This window comes from Mytilus trossulus, chromosome 9 (genome assembly GCF_036588685.1).
Source record: "Mytilus trossulus isolate FHL-02 chromosome 9, PNRI_Mtr1.1.1.hap1, whole genome shotgun sequence".
NCBI classification, from domain to species: Eukaryota; Metazoa; Mollusca; class Bivalvia; order Mytilida; family Mytilidae; genus Mytilus; species Mytilus trossulus.
The window spans coordinates 58,231,622-58,252,130 of record NC_086381.1 but is presented as its reverse complement, the minus strand read 5'-3'; the positions used below and the strand labels follow the sequence as shown (position 1 = coordinate 58,252,130).

Sequence of the window (20,509 nt, the reverse complement as noted above, 5' to 3'; positions counted from 1 at the left end):
AAGAGTAATCTGGAAGCTATCCAAAACTACCACTTTTACAAATTTTCAAGCATTATTGCGAAAGTTACATACATTCGTTAATGAAAAAAAGATATAAGATACCAAATGTTCATGGAGGTCATAAATTGAAGACAACGTATTGGAACCGAGCAACCGAACATCCATCCGCAATCGTCCAAAAACAACAACAAAAATCAAAATGCAAAAACCCACATCTTTAAATCAATGATGTTGCAAAGAAAACATGATATAAGATAACAGCTCTATTTATGCCGTTTTTACAAGGATATACATACTGAGAATGCAGGCGCTGATTGCTGGATTTTTCAAGGAATTAAATAAGTTAATTTGTATTGGCATGGACCATTTTAAATATCAAAGTTTTTTGGTTGTGTTCCTTGTACATGGTGATTGTATTGTTTATAATTCACACATAAGCAGTCAGACAATGAAAAGGAAAAGTAACGATAATGAAATGACGAAAAGAAGTAAACTAGAGGCTCTAAAGAGCCTGTGTCGCTCACCTTGGTATATGTGAATATTAAACAAAGGAAGCAGATTGAAAATTGACTACAAAGGTCAATAACTCCTACAGGGGTCAATTGACCATTTCGTTCATGTTGACTTATTTGTAGATCTTACTTTGCTGAACAATATTGCTTTTTACAGTTTACCTATATCTATAATAATATTCAATATAATAACCAAAAACAGCAAAATTTCCTTAAAATTACCAATTCAGGGGCCGCAACCCAAAAACAGGTTGTCCAATTCATCTGAAAATTTCAGGGCAGATAGATCTTGACCTGATTAACAATTTTACTTCATGTCAGATTTTCTCTAAATTATTTGGTTTTTGAGTTATAAGCCAAAAACTGCATTTTACCCCTATGTTCTATTTTTAGCCGTGGCGGCCATCTTGGTTTGATGGCCAGGTCACCGGACACAATTTTTAAACTAGATACCCCAATGATGATTGTGGCCAAGTTTCAAATAATTTGGCCCAGCAGTTTCAGGGGAGAAGATTTTTCTAAAAGATTACTAAGATTTACGAAAAATGGTTAAAAATTGACTATAAAGGGCAATAACTCCTAAAGTGGTCAACTGATCATTTTGGTCATGTTGACTTTTTTGTAGATCTTACTTTGCTGAACATTATTGCTTTTTACAGTTTATCTCTATCTAAAATAATATTCAAGATAATAACCAAAAACAACAAAATTTCCTTAAAATTACCAATTCAGGGGCAGCAACCTAACAACGGAATGTCAGATTCATCTGAAAATTTCAGGGCAGATAGATCTTAACCTGATTAACAATATTACCCCATGTCAGATTTGCCCTAAATGCTTTGGTTTTTGAGTTATAAGCCAAAAACTGCATTTTACCCCTATGTTCTATTTATAGCCATGGCGGCCATCTTGGTTAGTTGGCGGGGTCACCGGACACAATTTTTAAACTAGATACCCCAATGATGATTGTGGCCAAGTTTGGTTAAATTTGGCATAGTAGTTTCAGAGGAGAAGATTTTTGTAAAAGTTAACGCAGGACGACGACGGACGACGACGGACGCCGGACGCCAAGTGATGAGAAAAGCTCACTTGGCCCTTCGGGCCAGGTGAGCTAAAAATGAGACTAAAAAGATAAAAGTATGTTGTTGAATGTTTACTGTTTTGAACGAAATGTACGATTTTTCGTGAACTACACTGAACAAAATAAGCCATTGTAATAGTCTTAGGGAAAAAAATAACACTGGTTCACAAACATTTAAAAAATGCAAATACAATGTATCATACGAAACAAACTAACAATCCAATGGCAAATATTTATTTTATTGACAAATTGCTCTTTTTTCCAAATTTGAAAACACAGAAATACAATCAGTCTTTGTTTACTTGATTTGTATAATAGAAAATGCTAATTTGGGTTTGCCGTTAACAAATCCTCCCCCAAAGGTTACTTTTAAAGTGTCATTAACATTTAACTGCAAAATAGAAGCGAGGCTTATAGTTTGATAATATTGTGTGATTGATCCATATGCTGCGCCCATAAATATATTGTTCTTATATATATCGAGGCTGGCGTTGGGATCATCCGTTGTAATATAAACAGCAAGTTGGTATAACCCACTTTTCTCACAAATAAACTGACCACTCGTCGTTAAGGTATTAGAGTTTCCAAAACCATACGAAATAGCAACATCACTGAAAATTACCACTTGTCCGCGAGTATATTGTCTAGGTTCCGCATATACGATGACATTAACTGAAATAAAAAATGTAAATAAGAGAGAAAAAAAACTTAAAGTTCAACCAATAAGTTATAGATAGGTAAAATTGAGAATGGAAGAATTTTATTTCGTTTTTGTTGAACACAAATTATGGTTTGACAAATAAATATTATGTTTAGTCCAAGTAATTTTATCTTACCTATTCCATTATTTAGTTAGTCCAACTGAAGATATTTTTCAAATGAACATTCATTGAGCCTGTAATTCAGTGGTTGCATATCGTTTGTTTATGCACATGTGTTATATATTTTTTTCGTTGATGTTTTGTACATAAACTAGGCCGTTTGTTTTCTCGTTTGAATTTTTCTACCTCGTCATTTCTGGGCCTTTTATAGCTCACTATGCGGTATGAACTTAGTTCATTGTTGAAGGCCGTACGATGACCTATCGTTGTTAATTATTGTGTCTTTTAGTCTCTTGTGGAGAGTTGTATCATTGTGAATCATACCACATCTTCTTTTTTTTTTTATATTAGCAGTCAAAACGACGAAATTGTAACTTCCAATCACTCACAGTTTAACAAAAACGTGACGTCAGAATTGTGCACTTTCTCCGTTCGTCATATGAACGATTTTTCAAAGAATTGTACGAAGAAATGGGTAATTTAAATGTCGAGAAAGTTAGTTCTTTTATTTGATCTACAAACATTGGGAATAAATAATTGTGAAAATTAATGTACAAAAAGTCATAAAGACAAATTTTAACTTAATGAGGGTATTGAGGGTATTGGCAGCATTTATATGTGTTCTTAAGCCATTGATGTTTTTTGGTCAATTAAACTTTAAGACCATCTTTAATACTTTGTGAAAGTGATATGAGTTTCTTTCAAAATAGATGTTTATATAAGAACAATTAAGTTGTACAGTTCTATAATAGTGCATACAACATTTTTTTTCGGAAACGTTGGGAACTTATTCTGACGAGACTGGATCTTATCATAAAAGTCCTGCATTCATACTATAATCAAAGGTTTTATACAAGCTCATTTTCTATTTTAACATTGGCACAATGTTCCGTTAAAAACATCTCCTGGCAAACATCCATTTTGTTTGATCCTTAATCATGATAAGAACTCCATAATCTTGCAGAGGTAGATATATTCGCTTAAATTTTTACCTTACGTCTTACACTAGTATATGCATGTGTACAGTCATTAAAACTATGAGGATTAGGCAAATACATATATTATATCAAATCAATTTTTGAACTAATATGTTGTATAACATCTTAACCATTATTGCCCTCTCACCTGAACTGGACATTTATAACAAATGATGTCATAACCCTTGAATATCAGTATACATTTCAATAACACGAATATACCTTTTTTTTACATTCAGAATTATAATAATATTGTCACCATAAGAGCGTTTTTATATTTAGTTTGATATATTCTATTCGCCGTTCAGCGTGTCTTGCTTTCATTTGATAATAGTGCTTTTTGCAGTATTTTTATTTATTATTAGAACACTGAAATATAAATAAGTACAAAGAGTTAAAACATAAACGAAACCTAAAATCCGTATCCGGCTTTCATGAATTTGAAATGGCACTTACCTCTATTATTCAAATCGTTCCATTTCTGTTCCAGATCCTGAGACATATTTTCCATTTTGTTCTCTGTCAAATCAGCTTTGTTAAACAGTGCTATGAAATCATTTTTTCTAGCGTCTGCATCATTTTCAATCGCAGCAAGTTTATAATTCGTTTCCTGTATCCATGGTTCCAGATGTTTCGTCGTATTTAAAACATTTGACAAACTTTGCAGATTTATCGAACTTTGCATATGGTTAGATGCTGCAATTTCATGTTCCAAAATTTTTATTTTGTTCGAATATTCCTCCATGGTGTTGATTTGTCGAATCTGTGACACATTCAGTGTGTCGATTTTTGTTTCTACGGACTTCGTAAAATTCCAAACGTCGTCATACCTTGTTGCATTGCATGCTGTTTTATTCAAATCGTGAATTGCTTTTGTAACTTCAAGTTTCGTGGTGAAAATTTCCTGCTGAAGCTGTTTAATCATTTGGTGCTGTTCCTTTTGAATCTGTCTTTGCTCAACCAGTAACTTTAACAACATGTCAAAATGATCGTCAGATAACGGAGAATAAATTGTACTAATAGGACTCTGTTGTTTTCCTTCAAACAAAAATCCGCTGACACATAAAAACAATAGTATGAAAAGATACAAGAAGACCATCTTTCTTAATATTCAAATTCACTTTCTTCTAATACCTGTTGAACTTAAAAGTAATACTTCAAGGTAGACCTGCAACGAAATCTTGTCACTCATTTTTTCTGTTTTTACCGATAGAAACACTGATTTTATTTATTTAAAACAGATATTGTAATAAATTGTTTTTTTAATTATTGCAACGAAAAAGAATATTGAATAGAAATTATTGAACAGTATACGAAAGGGTCATCACATTACAGGTTTTTCTAATTTAAAGTTTTAATATATTAGAATAATGCGTCATGTCTAAATACTAAAAAAAACATTTATTTACAGGAACGAATTTGAATATATGAGGAAGGTTCAACATAAGATAAAACATAAAAACAATTACAAATTTAAGAATACATTTGAATCAGCAGGATCTACCATTATATCGGTTCATATTCATGTTGAAACAGGTTGATGGTGTCGCAGATAAGGTGCAAACATTTTGCAGTACATGGTTCGGGCACATATGTATATTACTACAACGACGACAAGCAGCATTGTCAATTGATGTAGAAATTTCTTACAATCGGTTGCAGAAAGCAGATATTTCAAGTTTAAAGAAAGTGTCTACTGGAAATTAGTTGATTATGACTTCAAAATAAGCATATTATATTCTGGGGGTTCATTGTCTCACATGTGACGATTGGATTGTTTTTTTTTCTCGGTACAACTACATGTATACACCAAAAGGGTGTATTAATATTAATTTTGACTGAGAATAAGCACGATCCTGAATGTTGGGTCAAGACAAATCATACTGACTAGAAAGCAATGGCTAGATAAAGAAGCTTCTTGTGAATGTCTATAAATGGCTTTATGTAAGAAAATGTTCGTTATATGTAGCATCATAACTGTCACTGTGGAAAGTTTTGTGCCTTTATTATAAAGTGATCACTTGAAAAATTGTAAATAACAATTTCCTGAAAAATGTGTTATCCAAATGTCCTAAGTATCGGTAGCCTTTATCCATCAATTGGACACACAACTTCAAATTTCTGATTGATTCAGTCGGGGATTACGCAAGGTAAGGGGTAAATGGCAAGAAGGAAAAAAGAGATACTCTTTCCGAAGGACAACGACTGTACGGTCGTTAATACAGAATTTCGAGACTTAATAAGTCTATAAATACCCATTCGACGTCAATCTGTAAAGGCCCACTTACTATCCTTCTTCCATGTTAAATATGTTGTTGTGTCCGCAGATAAAGCCCAAAGAACAAGGTTTTTGTTTGTACATTTCATAAACAGGAAAACATAAATATGGAAAACTGTATCTTCCTTCACTGTATTAGACACCTAAACTACATAAGTGTCCCTACAATCAACGGCATAATACTTGGTCTCCTAAGTAATCCACGAAACAACATTTTAAACTATTAACATCAATTTATCTTTTTTATAGTCAAAGCCGGACTTCAAAGTTATTGCGAAACTGCCTATTTTAGAGGTGGCGTGAATAAGATGTAGATACTTAAAACCTCAAAGAACTTTTAGAGAACAAACAATCTAAGACTCTTTCATCTTACAATAGTATATAAACATTTGACTTTTCTACACTCATAAAATAAATAAATTAATAAAATTGAGAATTGAAATGGGGAATGTATCAAAGAGACAACAACCCGACCATAAAAAAGACAGCAGAAGGAGGTCACCAACTCAATGCAGCTAGAAATTCCCGCACCCTGAGGCGTCCTTCTGCTGGCCCCTAAACAAATATATAAACTAGTTCAGTGATAATTAACACCATACTAAACTCCAAATTGTACACCAGAAACTAAAATTAAAAATAATACAAGAATAACAAGGACAAAGGCTCCTGACTTTGGACAGGTGCAAACATGCGGGGAAATTTAACAGGTTTATGATATCTCAACCCTCCCCTATACTTCTAGCCAATGAAGAAAAGTAAACGCATGACAATACGAACATTAAAATTCAGTTAAAGAGAAGTCCGAGGGTGAAGTAAGAAGATGGAACCACAGAGACAATTATATATAAATAACAACAGACTACTAGCAGTTAACTGACATGCCAGCTCCAAACTTCAATTAAACTGATTGAAATATTATGTCTTCATCATATGAATATCAGGCACAGTCCTTCCCGTTAGGTTTTAGTATCATACAAGCATAACAGATATGAGAAGAACATAACCCATGTCAGGCCAACAACTGGTTTTTAAATAAATGTGTTTTGTTCCGATGCAAAGACCCTATAAATGAATCAATATTAACACCAAAAATTGCAATCTTTAATGACCTGACAACAGTATCGTAACTATATCCCTTCTTAATAAGTCTTTTTAAATGTTTTGTTAGCTTTTGAGGTGAATACTGACATGTTTGTGCTTTATTAAGAATATTTCCATAAAAAATATATATTTGAAATACTTGAAGGTATAAGAAGTCGCATGTTGAGCTATATTTACGAATGATGTCCGTATACCGATGATAAAATTCATTAAATGTTTTGACTAGTTTGTGATATCGAAAACACTGGTGTAATATGTGTTCAGTAGTACATATATTTCTCTCGATTAAATCTTAAACGTTGTTACATACACGAGTGAATCGTACAAGTTGAGATATATAAACACCATAAAATGGTGACAAGGGAACGTCACCATCTAAAAATGGATAATTAACGGTAGGAAATGAAAAATCATCTCTTTTGTCATAAATTGTAGTATTATGCTTTCCGTTATTTATATAGATATCAAGATCTGGGAAAGGGTAGTGCTCATTGTTAGCATTAGCTTTATTTAAAGTAAGTTCAACCGGATACATTTCTTTAGTATACATCCTGAAGTCGTCCTTATTGAAATCCAAAATATCATCCAAAGTATTATTAAATTTATGTATCAGATGTTGTTTTGATGGGTCTTTGCTGATTTTTGTCATCAATTGTAACTCATAGCAATACAAAAACAGTTCCGCAATAAGTGGTACACAGTTAGTCCCCATTGTAATTCTGATAACTTGACGATATAGGGAATCTCGAAAATGAACACAAATGTAATCTAGTAAAAATGCAAGGACAGACAAAGTATCAAAGCTTGTCCAATTTGCAGACGCAATCACGAGCCGGTTGATCGTTATGAAATATATGTTGCAGAAAGAACGCCGATGTGTGTTTAAATTGTTGTAGTTCTTTTTGTCGTAATTTTTTGTTTTCAAACGACCCTTGTCAATTTCTAGATGTAAGTCAAGATATGAGGCCGACTTAACTGTATCTGTTGTATCCTTTATCTCTAGATCTGCGTTCAACATAGTCGCCAAATTTTGAAAAAAATAGTGAAAGAACATCATCAATATAGCGGAAAGTAGAGTTAAATGATACTGCTAACTTCTTCCTAAGAGGTTCCTGTATGAAGTCAGCCTCATAATAGCATGGACAAGTGAGCAAGAAGAGAGGCACAATTGGTTGCATTGGAAAGCCGACAGTCTGTTGAAAAACACGTCTTCCGAACATAACAAATATGTTGTCAATCAAAAAACCAAGCATCTTAATATTGTCAGGTTCAGAGAATTTTTTGTAGGAATCAGAGCGATCCTTTACAAAGTAGGATTGATCCCTCCCTAAGACAAGATACTTGTATCTATGTTTGCCATTATTTTTTATTGTCTTTTAGTTTGGAATGTTGAATACTTGTTTAAAGTGTAGAAAAGTCAAATGTTTTAATAATGTTGCAAGATGAAAGGGAGTTAGATTTTATGTACTCTAAAAGGTCTTTGTATTTTTTTAGTTACCACATCTGATTCATGCCACCTCTAGAATATGCAGTTTCACAATAGTTTTCAAACCCGTCTTTAATTGCTTGCACAATAGATGTTAATAATTTAGAAAGAGGTTTCATAGAGTACTTTGAAGACCCAGCAATATATCGTTGTTTTTAGGGACACTTATGTAGTTTATGTGTCCAATACAGTGATGGAAGATAAAGTTTACCATATTAATTTTTTCCTGTTTACGTAATGTGATTCACATACAACAATAATGTTCTTTGGGCTTTATCCGCGGAAACAACAACATTTTTTTCATTGAAGTATGATAGTATGTGGGCTTTTAAAGATTGACGTAGAATGTGTATTGATAGACCCATTAAGTCTCCCAATTCTGTATCAACGACCTTACAGTCTTTATCCATTCGGAAAGAGTATCAATGTCTTCTTTCTCGCTTTTAACCTTTGCCTGCGTAATCCTCGGAGAATCCATCAACATTGTAAAGTTGTATGTTTAATTGATGGATTTAGGCTACCGATAATTTGGACCTTTGGATGACACATTTCGCAGGAAATTGTTATTTACAATTTTACAGGCACAACATTTTCCGCAGTGGAAGTAATGACGCTAACGATTATTTTTGACAGAAAGCCATCTATAGACATTCACAAGTAGCTTCTGTATCCAGCCATTGTTTTTAAGTCAGTATGATTCTGTCTTGATCCAACATTCAGGATCGGGCATATTCTCAGTCACCATTAATAATAGCACAGCTTTTGATGTACATTATACACAAACAAACAATCCTAACCGTCACATGATAGACAATGAACCCCAAGTGTATGCTTATTTCGAATTCATAATGAACTGTTAGACACTTTCTTCAAACTTGGGCTATTTGTTTTCTGCAACTGATAGTAACCAATTGCCAATGGTGCGTTTGAAGTCATATATATATGCCCTTACCATGTACTGCATACTGTTTTCACGTTATCTGCTGTAGACAACACCAACCTGTTTTAACATGAATATGAACCGATATAATGATAGATTCTGCTGATTCAAATGCATTCTTAAATTTGAAATTATTTAAATGTTTTATCTTATTTTATACCTTCCTCATATATTCAAATTTGTTCCATTACATGTAATTTTTTTTTTTAAGAATTAGACATGACGCATGATCATAAGATACTATTTTACTTTAAAGTAGAAAAACTTTCATGAGAAAACACGTTCGTATATTAAAGAAATAATGCATGGGGGCTTGAACATCTAACAAATGTCTAATGAATATATTCAAGCCCCCGTGAATAAGTTCGATTATAAAAGGACAAGTACAGCAATTGTTTTGGGTCGAAACGCTCTAGGTCGAGGTAAAAAATTGCCGTTCTCATAAATAAACGCACGGTTAAGTTGGCGTAAAAGAACGAATCAAACTGAATGAGTTCCATGCTTTAACCATTTACAATAAGGTATTTAGATAGTTTTGGATGAATTTAAATAATAATTTACTTCTTGTGATGATCTCCGGTTTCACAAGCGTGTATTTCCCTGCAAAATGCTTATATTTTTACTCGTGCTATGACGTCGGGTACCTCATTCATTAAAAGGAAATGACACGGGAGTACGATCGGAACAGCACATGCAATATATTCATATTCATCCTGCAATTGGTGTCTTACGTTAATATACAGAAACAGTCCTACATATATGGATATGATGTATCGGTATACTATACAGATATCGCTTTGGAGCTCCACCCACAACCGGGACTGCGTTTGTGTATTTTTGTTGACGAGTGTTGTATGAACCTGCGTGACCTCAGAATGTGCGTTACAATCGCATTCCAATGACGTATTGTTTGACCTTATGCGAATTCACGATTATTGTTGTACGTTCATTTAGTTTTCAAACATTTCTTTAGAGCAATAAGAATAAAACCAATTTTCTGATAACAGACAAACATGAACCGTAGTATTTTCTACGACGAAAATCATCGATGTCAAAACTTGAATGTTTACAAGTGTGACAAAATCAACCATTTCAATTTCAGCGTGCATATTAAGTAATGTCAAGTTCAGTTAAAACTTCTGAAGCGGAAGACAACTTGTACACTTCTGTTTCAAATTGGACACTGTTTTGTTTTTACTGTTGAAATTAATCATAATGTTAAAAATCACCTTGAGCGATGTATTCTTGTTGACTTTTCGAGATTCTTTTTTGCGACCCCGTCTGTGTTGTTTCAATATTATTACGCGGGCTTCAAGGGCTTTCAAATATAAATTAAATGCAATAAATGTGAGTTTTTGTGTCTTTCAAAGCATAAACAATATACAAAATTATTTACAGGATAAAGACTGTTTAGTGACTTTAAATATCAAATGTATTTGTACTCGGCTCGAAATAGGAGCAATAGCTCGCTTAAGCTCACACAACACCTGTTTCGTATCCTCGTACTCTTACAGCTGTTATTTAAAGACACTAAACAATTATTGTCTATTTTACCACGGGTGTGTACTCAAAGCGTTTGAAGGACGTCATGTTAAAACGTTCAATAATTTCAATTGATTATTATTTTTCGTTGCTATAATTGACAATTGAAAAACAATTTATTACAATATCTGTTTAAATGAATAAAATCAGTGATAATGTTGGTAGAAACAGAAATATGAGAGATAGGATCTCGTCGCAAGTCTACCTTTTAAGTATTACGTTTCAATGCTACAGGTTTTATAAGGTATAATTGAATATTAAGAAAGATGGTCTTCTTGCATCTTTTCATACTATTGTTTTTATGTGTTAGCGGATTTTTGTTGGAAGGTAAAACACAGACTCTTATTAGTACCACTAATTCCCCATTATCTGACGATCATTTTGAAATGCTGTAGGAGTTATTGGTTGAACAGAGACAGATTCAAAGGGAACAGGAACAAATAATAAAACATCTTCAACAAGATCTTTTAACCACAAAACTTGAAGTAACGCAAGCAATTCACGATTTGAATAAAATATCATGCATAGAAAAGGGGTCTGATGAAGTTTGGAATTTAACGAGGACCCTTCATACACGAATCGACATACTGAATGTGTCACAGTATCGTCAAATCAATACTGTGAAGAATATTTCAAAGACATTCCAAGTTTTAGAACATGAAATTGCAACATCAACGTTAACCCATCTGAAAAAATTCCATTAATCTGCAAAGTTTGGCCAATGTGGTAAATACGGCAAAACATTTGGAAGCCGGGATTCAGGAAACACATTATAGACTTGCTGCGCTTGGAAATGACGCTGACGCTAGAAAAAAAATGATTTCATAGAGAAAAATGGTAAATATCTCACATGATTTGGAACAAAAAATGGAACGATTCAAATAAGAGATGTGAGTGCCATTTCACATTCTTGAACAATGTTGAAAGCATGGAAGGATTACAATTTTCGATGCAATCACATGTTTTCGAACTCGGTTATATGTCAAACAACTTATTCTGAAACGGTATACATACCATCAGTCCGGTTAGTAATTTTTTTACATTTCGAATCATAGATGGACCATCCAGTATGATGCCCTTAATGAAGGATTTACATAAAATGAAGATCATCGCAATCTTTTAGTGCAAATATATATTGGTAAATCTGTGTCGATGGGTTGTTTCATATGTGTGTGTTATCACATGTACGAAGATCTCACATTTCTTTTATTTATGTATTAGCCCTTTTCAATCGTAGATGTGTGTGGTTCAATGAAAAAGCAGAGTGTTTTTGTTCTGCAGCATACACAGATACCAATGAGTTTACCAAACAACGCACCGGCATCGTCAGAACTTAACGAGGTATTATATCGGCAACGTCACCGAGAGTTTTTTGTAATAACCATTGACGAGGCATAATGTGTTTCGAAGCGTCAAGTTGCAGAAGCGCAGTTTGAAAATTAAACCCGTAGGCAGACTTTAAAAACGGTACGAAATTTAAACCCCAAACAGATATTACATATTGTTTATTATTTTGGTTGAGGTTATTAACATTTATGTCAATTATTTATTCATATTTCAGTTATCATCTTTGCATTTGCAAAAAGAACCTTAAAGGTGGACAAGTGGTAATTTTTAGTGATGTTGATAATGCAAATGGTTTTGGAAATTCATATACCTTTGAGACAACACGTGAATGTATTTGCGACAAAAGTGGGCTTTACCTACTTGCTCATTACCTTTCAACAAATACCGTCAATGCCAGTCTTAATATATATAAGAACAACATCTTTTTTGGAGCAGCATATGGATCAAAGGTACAATATTATGAAACTCTGAATTTCGTATCCATTTTGCAGTTGTATGTAAATGACATCTTGCACGTAACATTTGGAGGAGGGCTTATTTATGGAAAACCCGAATCAGCGGTGTCTATTAAACAAATAAAATAAATCCAGGCTGATTCTATAATTGTTTATTCTAGTTAATCATTTCAAGAAATGCGTCGAAACATATAATTATTTTATTGCTTTGTATGTTTATTTTGTGTGATTTTCGTTTTTTTTGTGTGTTTAGGAGACTAGTGCTTATCATTTTTCCTTTGTTCCAAGATTATCATTTTTTTTTTATGTTTTTCCGTTGTTTTTTTTGTCATTCACGCACATATCTTATTTCTTTAAAACAGAACACATCCTTCGATCGTACCATACATCTTTCCTTTTGATGATTTACTCCCGTATTGTCATTTTCATTGTCTATTTCATATTAATCAAGTCAAAGTTCCCCTTTTCTGCTGATGTATGAGTCAATAACCTTTAAAAATAAATTATAGTTTAGCAAAAAAAATGAAATTTAATATTCTGAAATAGTCTATGCAGCTACAAAATGTAAAAATCCGCTCTATGTAGTAACTGGTCGAATGTTTTGGTAATTCCATCTTCAAAGTTTGACAAATATAATTTAACGGGTTCTGATAAGCTGATCTGATATATTTAATGAATGGCTATTATTTATTTTGATTTTATTGAACCAAAAACGTCAGAGTGGGCGTGTCACCATCAAAATTGACAACATTGAAAATAAAACTAATAATTTTAACCAATCAGAAGACAGTAAAAACACCAAATTTATATATTACTCAATACATTTATTTTCTGGTATCGAATGTATTTCCTTGATCAGCCTTTAAGCAGCGCTTGCATGCGTTATATGTACATGTATATTCCAGATAATAAGGTATTTCAGAGTTTGTTTTTTCTATGATGTATTGAGGTCATGTTGCTCAGTCTATAGTTTTTTATGTAGAGTTTTTTAATTGTTTGACCTTTTGTCGTTTAAAAAATTGTTGACCAAATATTTCTGGTCTTTTTCGACTTCTGACTGTAATGAACATTTAGTATTCTAGGCCTCTTTTTTAATTTTTAAATTGATAATGTGTCTTTGAAGCGTATTTGCATTATTGGACTTCATTCACGAAGTAAGTGTTTATATACGCTAATAAATTATGCCTGAAATAGTTATCAAAGGTACCAGGATAATAATTTAGTACGCCAGACTCGCGTTTCGTCTACATAAGACTCATCAGTGACGCTCATATCAAAATATTTATAAAACCAAACAAGTACAAAGAGCATTGAGGATCCAATTTTCCAAAAAGTTGTGCCAAATACGGCTAAGGTAATCTATGCCTGGGACGCTTTTCAAAAATTATTTTATCATAAGTGCAGTTTTACTAGGCACAATAGAAGACTTTTAAGATGCTAAAGATATTTTTGATATGATTGTTTTAACTTGTCATTTATTTCATTTTGAATTTTTTGTTTACCTAAATACGACTAGGGAAATCCAATCATTATTGCATGAAAAGTTCACGAAAGGTTAAAATTGGCCCTAAATTTTTTAATGTTATTTAAATCGGGCCTTAAAATAACAAATTTCTAATAGAAATACTTGTGAAAATACTATTAATAAAATGAAATATATTTTTTCTGGTACACTTCTTTACAAATTATGAAGCTATGACCCCTTGGATAAACAATACTTTCATTTTTATGTCAATCGTGGATATTTTTTTCCAAAATTTTAATTGTTTTTGACACAATTTACCTGGACCGCCATCCACGATCCAAATTTTTTTGATATTGATGAACTCTATATCATATTTTAGATTGTAGGCGTCGACAAAGGTGTTTCTAAAGCTGTTAGTTCTGAAAAATGCACAAAATCATCATATATTGACAAAATTTCCACAATGGGCTTGTAGAAATTTTGTCTATATACCTTTTCGTTTTTCTTTGTTGACATAATTGTATGTTTTTATAATGATCAAGTTTATACCCATATGTTGAGTGCTGTATCCCTATGTTTTGACATTTGTAACTTAGACTAGTTTCCAATTTCGCAGGGAGAATTCACCTTTTCAGAATCTAAAGAACTATGGGTAATCTCATTGTTCTTACACCAAAATGAAAAATAACGTTACGTCATTGGATGGATTTCCATTGTTTAGAAAATTATAAACCAATCACAACGTTTTGGGGTACGCTTTTAAAACAATATTACCCCGAAATAATTGTATCCTTAAACTTTGCTGATCGGGTTCCATTCATATATATTCCCAAGAACTAGAAATTAAAGAACCAACAAACACGGGATACATAAGTTACCCTGCAATTACACAATGACGAGATGCATATGTACCTGGCCACGTAAAATAAGCAATACCAAAAGTAGACTAAACAGTAAAAGTCATATTCACAAAAACATATAAAATAACACTTTATTAAGATTTGATGCTGACCATTTGAAAGGATAGACATTACTTAAAGGATGTCCCAGGTTGTACTGTGCATACAACTTGTGCAACTATGGCTTAGTTTAAACAATTATAATTCATATATTAACTAAATCACGTTAGAAATATGGTAAGAGATGATAATGTTGTGACAAGAATATTCAACTGACCATTTGAGACAGGAATTGTTAACTTTCATTGTCAAATGAGCATACATTAACACGTGGACTGGAGACAGAGGCAGGACTGTATACTTTTTAAAATCTTTAATGACAAACTTCTAAACAGGACATTTATAGTATTCCTAAATGCTTTAAATTTGTATTCAGAATAGTTCCAAGCAGGTGCAAACATTTGAGTCAGAAAACATGCGCATTGGGTAAGCTGGCAAAAGTGAAAGTCTTGTTTTCAAATTCTTTAAAAAATTGAAACAGGGGTTGGGGTATAAAAAGTGCATTTAAAGGAAATTTAGATTATATACAGTGTGTTATCAAGGCTATAATTCTGATTAATAAGTATTTGTATGAGGAAAAGTGTCTTTAGGGAGTTTTCTATTTGAATAAAGTTTTGTATAGATTGCAATTTGTTTAACAGCTGTTTCTCATCCCACGCCTCTTTTAAGGGGATATATAATATTTATAGATAATTTGATTTGCTGACATGCTGGTTCCCAGAAATGATATCTATCTTTTTGGTGGGGTTCGTGTTGTTTATTCTTTAGTTTTCTATGTTGTGTCGTGTGTACTATTGTTTGTCTATTTGTCCTTTTCATTTTTAGCCATGGCGTTGTCAGTTCAATTTCGATTTATGAGTTTGACTGTCCCTCTGGTATCTTTCGTCCCTCTCTTTCTCATCTCATAGGTACATAATTTGGGCCTGTTACCAGAATAAAAACATCCTACTACGGTAAAATAAAAATCTGAAGTAGGCAAAAAGTAAAGGTTGGGCTAGTACACAATATAAGTATACAATTAAATTTGAACAATTCATATCAACTTTTCTATGAGTTAATTTTTGTTAAACAAGTGTCACAGTTTAAACCCCAAAGTGAGTTATGGGATATTGCATTATCTATATTTACAGAAGTGCATCCCATAACTCTTCTGGTCGAACATATGAATTTCATGAGTATAACGAAATCATAGAACTAATTTTAATAATGTTGAAGTTAGGAACATGTAGCATTTTTTAGTCTTATGTGTTTGATTTTAGATAATGTTTGATTTATATGTTTTGGAGTTTAGGGTGGAATCCATTTCGTTGAACTTATACATATACTGACGGACTATATGTTTATTAAGAGTTCATCAATTCTTCTATTCTCTTATTTCTTCTTAGTACAGTTCTACTCTATTTTTCTGGTTCATTAGTCAGTCAGTCATGTGTCAGATTATCTTGTCTACTATTGGTCACAGTCATTGAGTTCATAGTTTTTGCCACTCTTTTTTATATACCTTGAGAGAAAGCTTTACATGTAGCAGCCATATTTAAAATAGTTATATAGTTAAATATTCTGGACACTTATTCCATATTAATCAGGTCAGTTACTAATATTTTAAGTCTTTAATATTTGCACAGTATTCCTTTAGTTTGAGTCTGAGAGAAAATGTATTTTGAATAAGTCAGAATGATTGTGCATGGATGATAGATATTTTATTTTAAAGAAGTATTTTCATGAACTCAGAGAAATAATATATCATAGATATATTAATGATACATGTATTGGTACAGTTATTTTATTATTATAAAAGGTCCAAAGTAATGTTTGCTGAACATTAAACTTATTGTTTATATAAATGCTAGCTGATATAGTTAGTTCATTAGACTTATGTAGGTTATATTTGTATTTTAACAGGACCAGAATATCTTCATATTATATTAATCTGGTGATGTTTCCAAACAGGAGATAGACCTTTGTACCATATACATGGTAAGATCAGTGTTACGTGTATTTTTAGTTTACTGTATTGTCTGTGTTTGTCTATTTAATTTTAGTTCAGTATATGTATTGTTTATGTCTTGTGAATAGTAGTTACCTGTATGTCAATTATTACATGTAAACATTATAGTAAGAAATTGTAGTTCAATCATAAATATATGAATGAGTAGCGTAATATAATTGGACATATGTAGTAATTAATCCTGACTTGGTTTATAATTGAGTTTGATTGAATTCATATAATTATAATATATACACTTAAATAGTATTGGTTGTATTCTTACAGAAAAGAGCTAGTTTATCGTATTTTATACATGCACTTTCCGTTTTATGATTTAGAGTTATATCCCTTTGTACACTGTACTGTCTATGTATTTACGTTTTGTTATTTGTGTACTTTCAGGGTTGATTTATTTATGTCGTATGAATAAAGCATCTTAAACTTGACGAATAATTTTATTCTGTCCAAGAACCCTATTACATTTGGCGCCCACTAGTAGGTTAGACGTTCAACGACATATTTCCTGTTGGAGCCTCACTGAAGGTCGGGATCTAGGACGTGACATCCACCGGAAGATTGGAAAAATCAGTCGAAAATATTCAACACGTTGGTGAAAATTGTTTATTGTACAGACTATTTGCTGTTGTATACATTGTTTATGTAATGAAATGGTGAGAATATACACATAGTTTACACTCTATATAAATATTTTGTAAATATTTGGTATCAGAAAGCCACTATCGAAGAAAAACATTGACTTTGAAAACATCCATCCGTAATTTGGATATGCACATAGAGGTTTCAACTGGTACCAACTGATCAGAAGTCCAAGCTATGGATCCACTACTCCACGCATGGAGAAAACAGCTGAAATCTGGACAGAAACCAGTAAAAGGAAAGATATTATCAAGTCCACTAAGTAAACAGTTCAACCATCGCAGACTTATAGATGATGTGCTTTACAGAGAGATTACTATCGACGAAAAGATACATCATCAACTCATCAAACCATCTTCAAACATCAAATTAGCATTAGAAGCACTACATGACGAAATGGGACATCCAGGGAAAGACAGAACCACCAGTCTAATAAGAGAACGTTTTTACTGGCCTGGGATGAATAAAGATATTGAAGAATGGATTCAACGATGCGAAAGATGTATTAGGAGAAAGAAAGATCCAGGAAGAGCACCACTAGTCAACATCACAACAACTCAGCCAATGGACCTTATATGCATTGACTACCTTACTCTAGAACGATCAAAGGGAGGAATTCAAGACATCTTGGTAATCACCGACCACTTTACACGTTATGCATAGGCCATACCAACACGCAACCAGACTGCAAAGACATCTTCAGAAGCATTGCTCAACAACTTCATCGTGCATTATGGTTTACCTAACAGAATTCACTCAGATTAGGGTCCATCCTTTGAACGTAACATCATTTAGGAACTTTGCCGTCTAACAGGGATAAAGAAGTCAAGAACCACACCATACCATCCGATGGGCAACGGCATGACTGAGAGGTTTATCCGTACATTACTGTCAATGCTTGGAACTTTACAGCCAAAAGATAAGATCAACTGGAAAGCGTACGTAGCTCCGTTAGTGCATGCGTACAACTGCACTCGTCATGAAGCAACAGGACAATCACCTTACTTTCTGATGTTTGGTCGACAACCAAAATTTCCCATCGATTTAGCATTTGGACTGGTAAAGGACAAAGATAGGAAACCACACACCAAGTACATACAAGAATTGAAGAACAGACTAGTGGATGCATATTAGCTTGCTTCAGAATCAGCAAAGAAGGCAAATGAGAAACAAAAAGAATATTACGATCTGAAAGTTAGAGGAGCAGTGGTGGAAAAAGGCGACAAGGTATTAGTGAAGAAAGTTGCATTTGATGGAAAGCATAAGCTGAGTGATAAATGGGAGAACGATATTTATTTAGTATTATCACAACCTAATAAAGATATACCAGTGTACGTTGTACAAAACAATAGTGGCGAGGGGCGTAAGCGTACATTACATAGTAATCTTCTATTACCTGTGTGATATATTTCAAGTCAACCACCAACGACAGAACCATTACCTAGACCAGTCCCTAGACCAAGAACGAGATTGCAAAAGAAGATCAGCTCTAACACAAACTGTACTATGGAGGATACCGATATCGAAAGTGATATGATTATGAGATATTCGTACATCAACGACCAATGGTTGACAACACTTCATCCAGTGTTGATGATGATGAAACAGATAGTCTTGATGATCACGAAGAAGAAGTACTACACACTCCGGAGTCAGATGGGGACGCTCATGATATAGATATAGAGGTACAGGAACTAGATTCCTTACACGAGGATGAAGAGCAGGAGTCGTCTTTAGAACCAGAGACGCCAGATCCAGCTCATGATGATGATATACCTCCAGTTGTGCCTCGTCGACCAGGCCGAGAGAGGACGCAACCTAAGTGGTTACAGTCTGGTGATTTTGGGACGAAGTCTGCAGTTCCACCTATTGATACACCCGTATTGTCACCAGCTGAGTGGAGACAGAAGGCAGATTGCCTGTCTAGCTGTATTGCTAGAGGTTTATTTTTAGGGATAGAGCTAGAAGCAGGGAAGGCTTTATTAGCCATTTTGACCGATCATTGATGTTTTATATTTTAGCTTTACTATTGATACTATTAATCTTATATTTGATGATATTTCAGTGGATTATCCTGATTGATTCCTACTGTATTTATTAGTGATTGCAGTATCAGTACATTGAAGCTTCATATATAATACTATTTCATTTATATTTTTTATAGATATTATGTTGTATACTCTGAAATGACGTGGACGTCATTTTAGATGCCAGGGGAGTATGTGGTAGAGTGTTTAGCATTAATATTTATTTTCTTTTAGAATAATTAATATTAATTAGTAGTTTTATTATATGTTTATTAAGAGTTCATCAATTCTTCTATTCTCTTATTTCTTCTTAGTACAGGTCTACTCTATTTTTCTGGTTCATTAGTCAGTCAGTCATGTGTCAGATTATCTTGTCTACTATTGGTCACAGTCATTGAGTTCATAGTTTTTGCCACTCTTTTTGAAAAACCTTGAGAGAAAGCTTTACATGTAGCAGCCATATTTAAAAAAGTTATATAGTTAAATATTCTGGACACTTATTCCATATTAATCAGGTCAGTTACTTATATTTCTAAGTCTTTAATATTTGCACAGTATTCCTTTAGTTTGAATCTATTACTTAAGATTTTCATATTCCATTATAGGCTACAACACTGTACTATATGTATCTAGTTATTTTATGTGCTCTATTAAAGAAATACAAAATAATTTGCTGCTGACTTCCAAAAAGTATGTTGATCAAGAACAGATATTTAAAAAAAAAGGGGGGAGGGCAAAAATAAGTAGCAATGCATTTTTAACATGTTTTCTACTGAATTGTTCGAAAAGGCTGTCACTCAAATTTGATGTCGGCATGAATATCATAGACAAGCTCCGTTCGTTAAACAATAGGCTTCAATTTCAATAATATAAT

The 20,509-nt window shown here is 33.0% G+C and overlaps 1 protein-coding gene and 1 long non-coding RNA gene across 2 annotated transcripts; one reads left to right on the top strand and one right to left on the bottom strand.

The window, feature by feature from the left end:
- Window positions 1-1,891: 1,891 nt before the first annotated feature.
- On the bottom strand, window positions 1,892-4,501 carry LOC134684796 (uncharacterized). Its single transcript, XM_063544106.1, has 2 exons — window positions 3,848-4,501; window positions 1,892-2,265 (listed from the first exon to the last, which is right to left on the bottom strand). Exons 1-2 carry the CDS (start codon window positions 4,488-4,490, stop codon window positions 1,892-1,894), a joined length of 1,017 nt encoding a protein of 338 aa, XP_063400176.1. The 5' UTR covers window positions 4,491-4,501.
- Window positions 4,502-16,376: 11,875 nt separating this feature from the next.
- LOC134684052 (uncharacterized) lies at window positions 16,377-17,618 on the top strand. Its single transcript, XR_010101153.1, has 3 exons — window positions 16,377-16,550; window positions 16,867-16,941; window positions 17,354-17,618. It is a non-coding gene; the product is annotated as an uncharacterized LOC134684052 (long non-coding RNA).
- The last annotated feature ends 2,891 nt before the right edge of the window (window positions 17,619-20,509 follow it).

Excerpts from the sequence above, each read along its gene's own strand:
- LOC134684796 (XM_063544106.1), bottom strand. The coding sequence starts at position 4,490 with ATGGTCTTCTTGTATCTTTTCATACTATTGTTTTTATGTGTCAGCGGA. Across the intron at positions 2,266-3,847 it reads GAACGATTTGAATAATAGAG|TTAATGTCATCGTATATGCG; the intron begins GTAAGTGCCATT and ends TTTTTATTTCAG.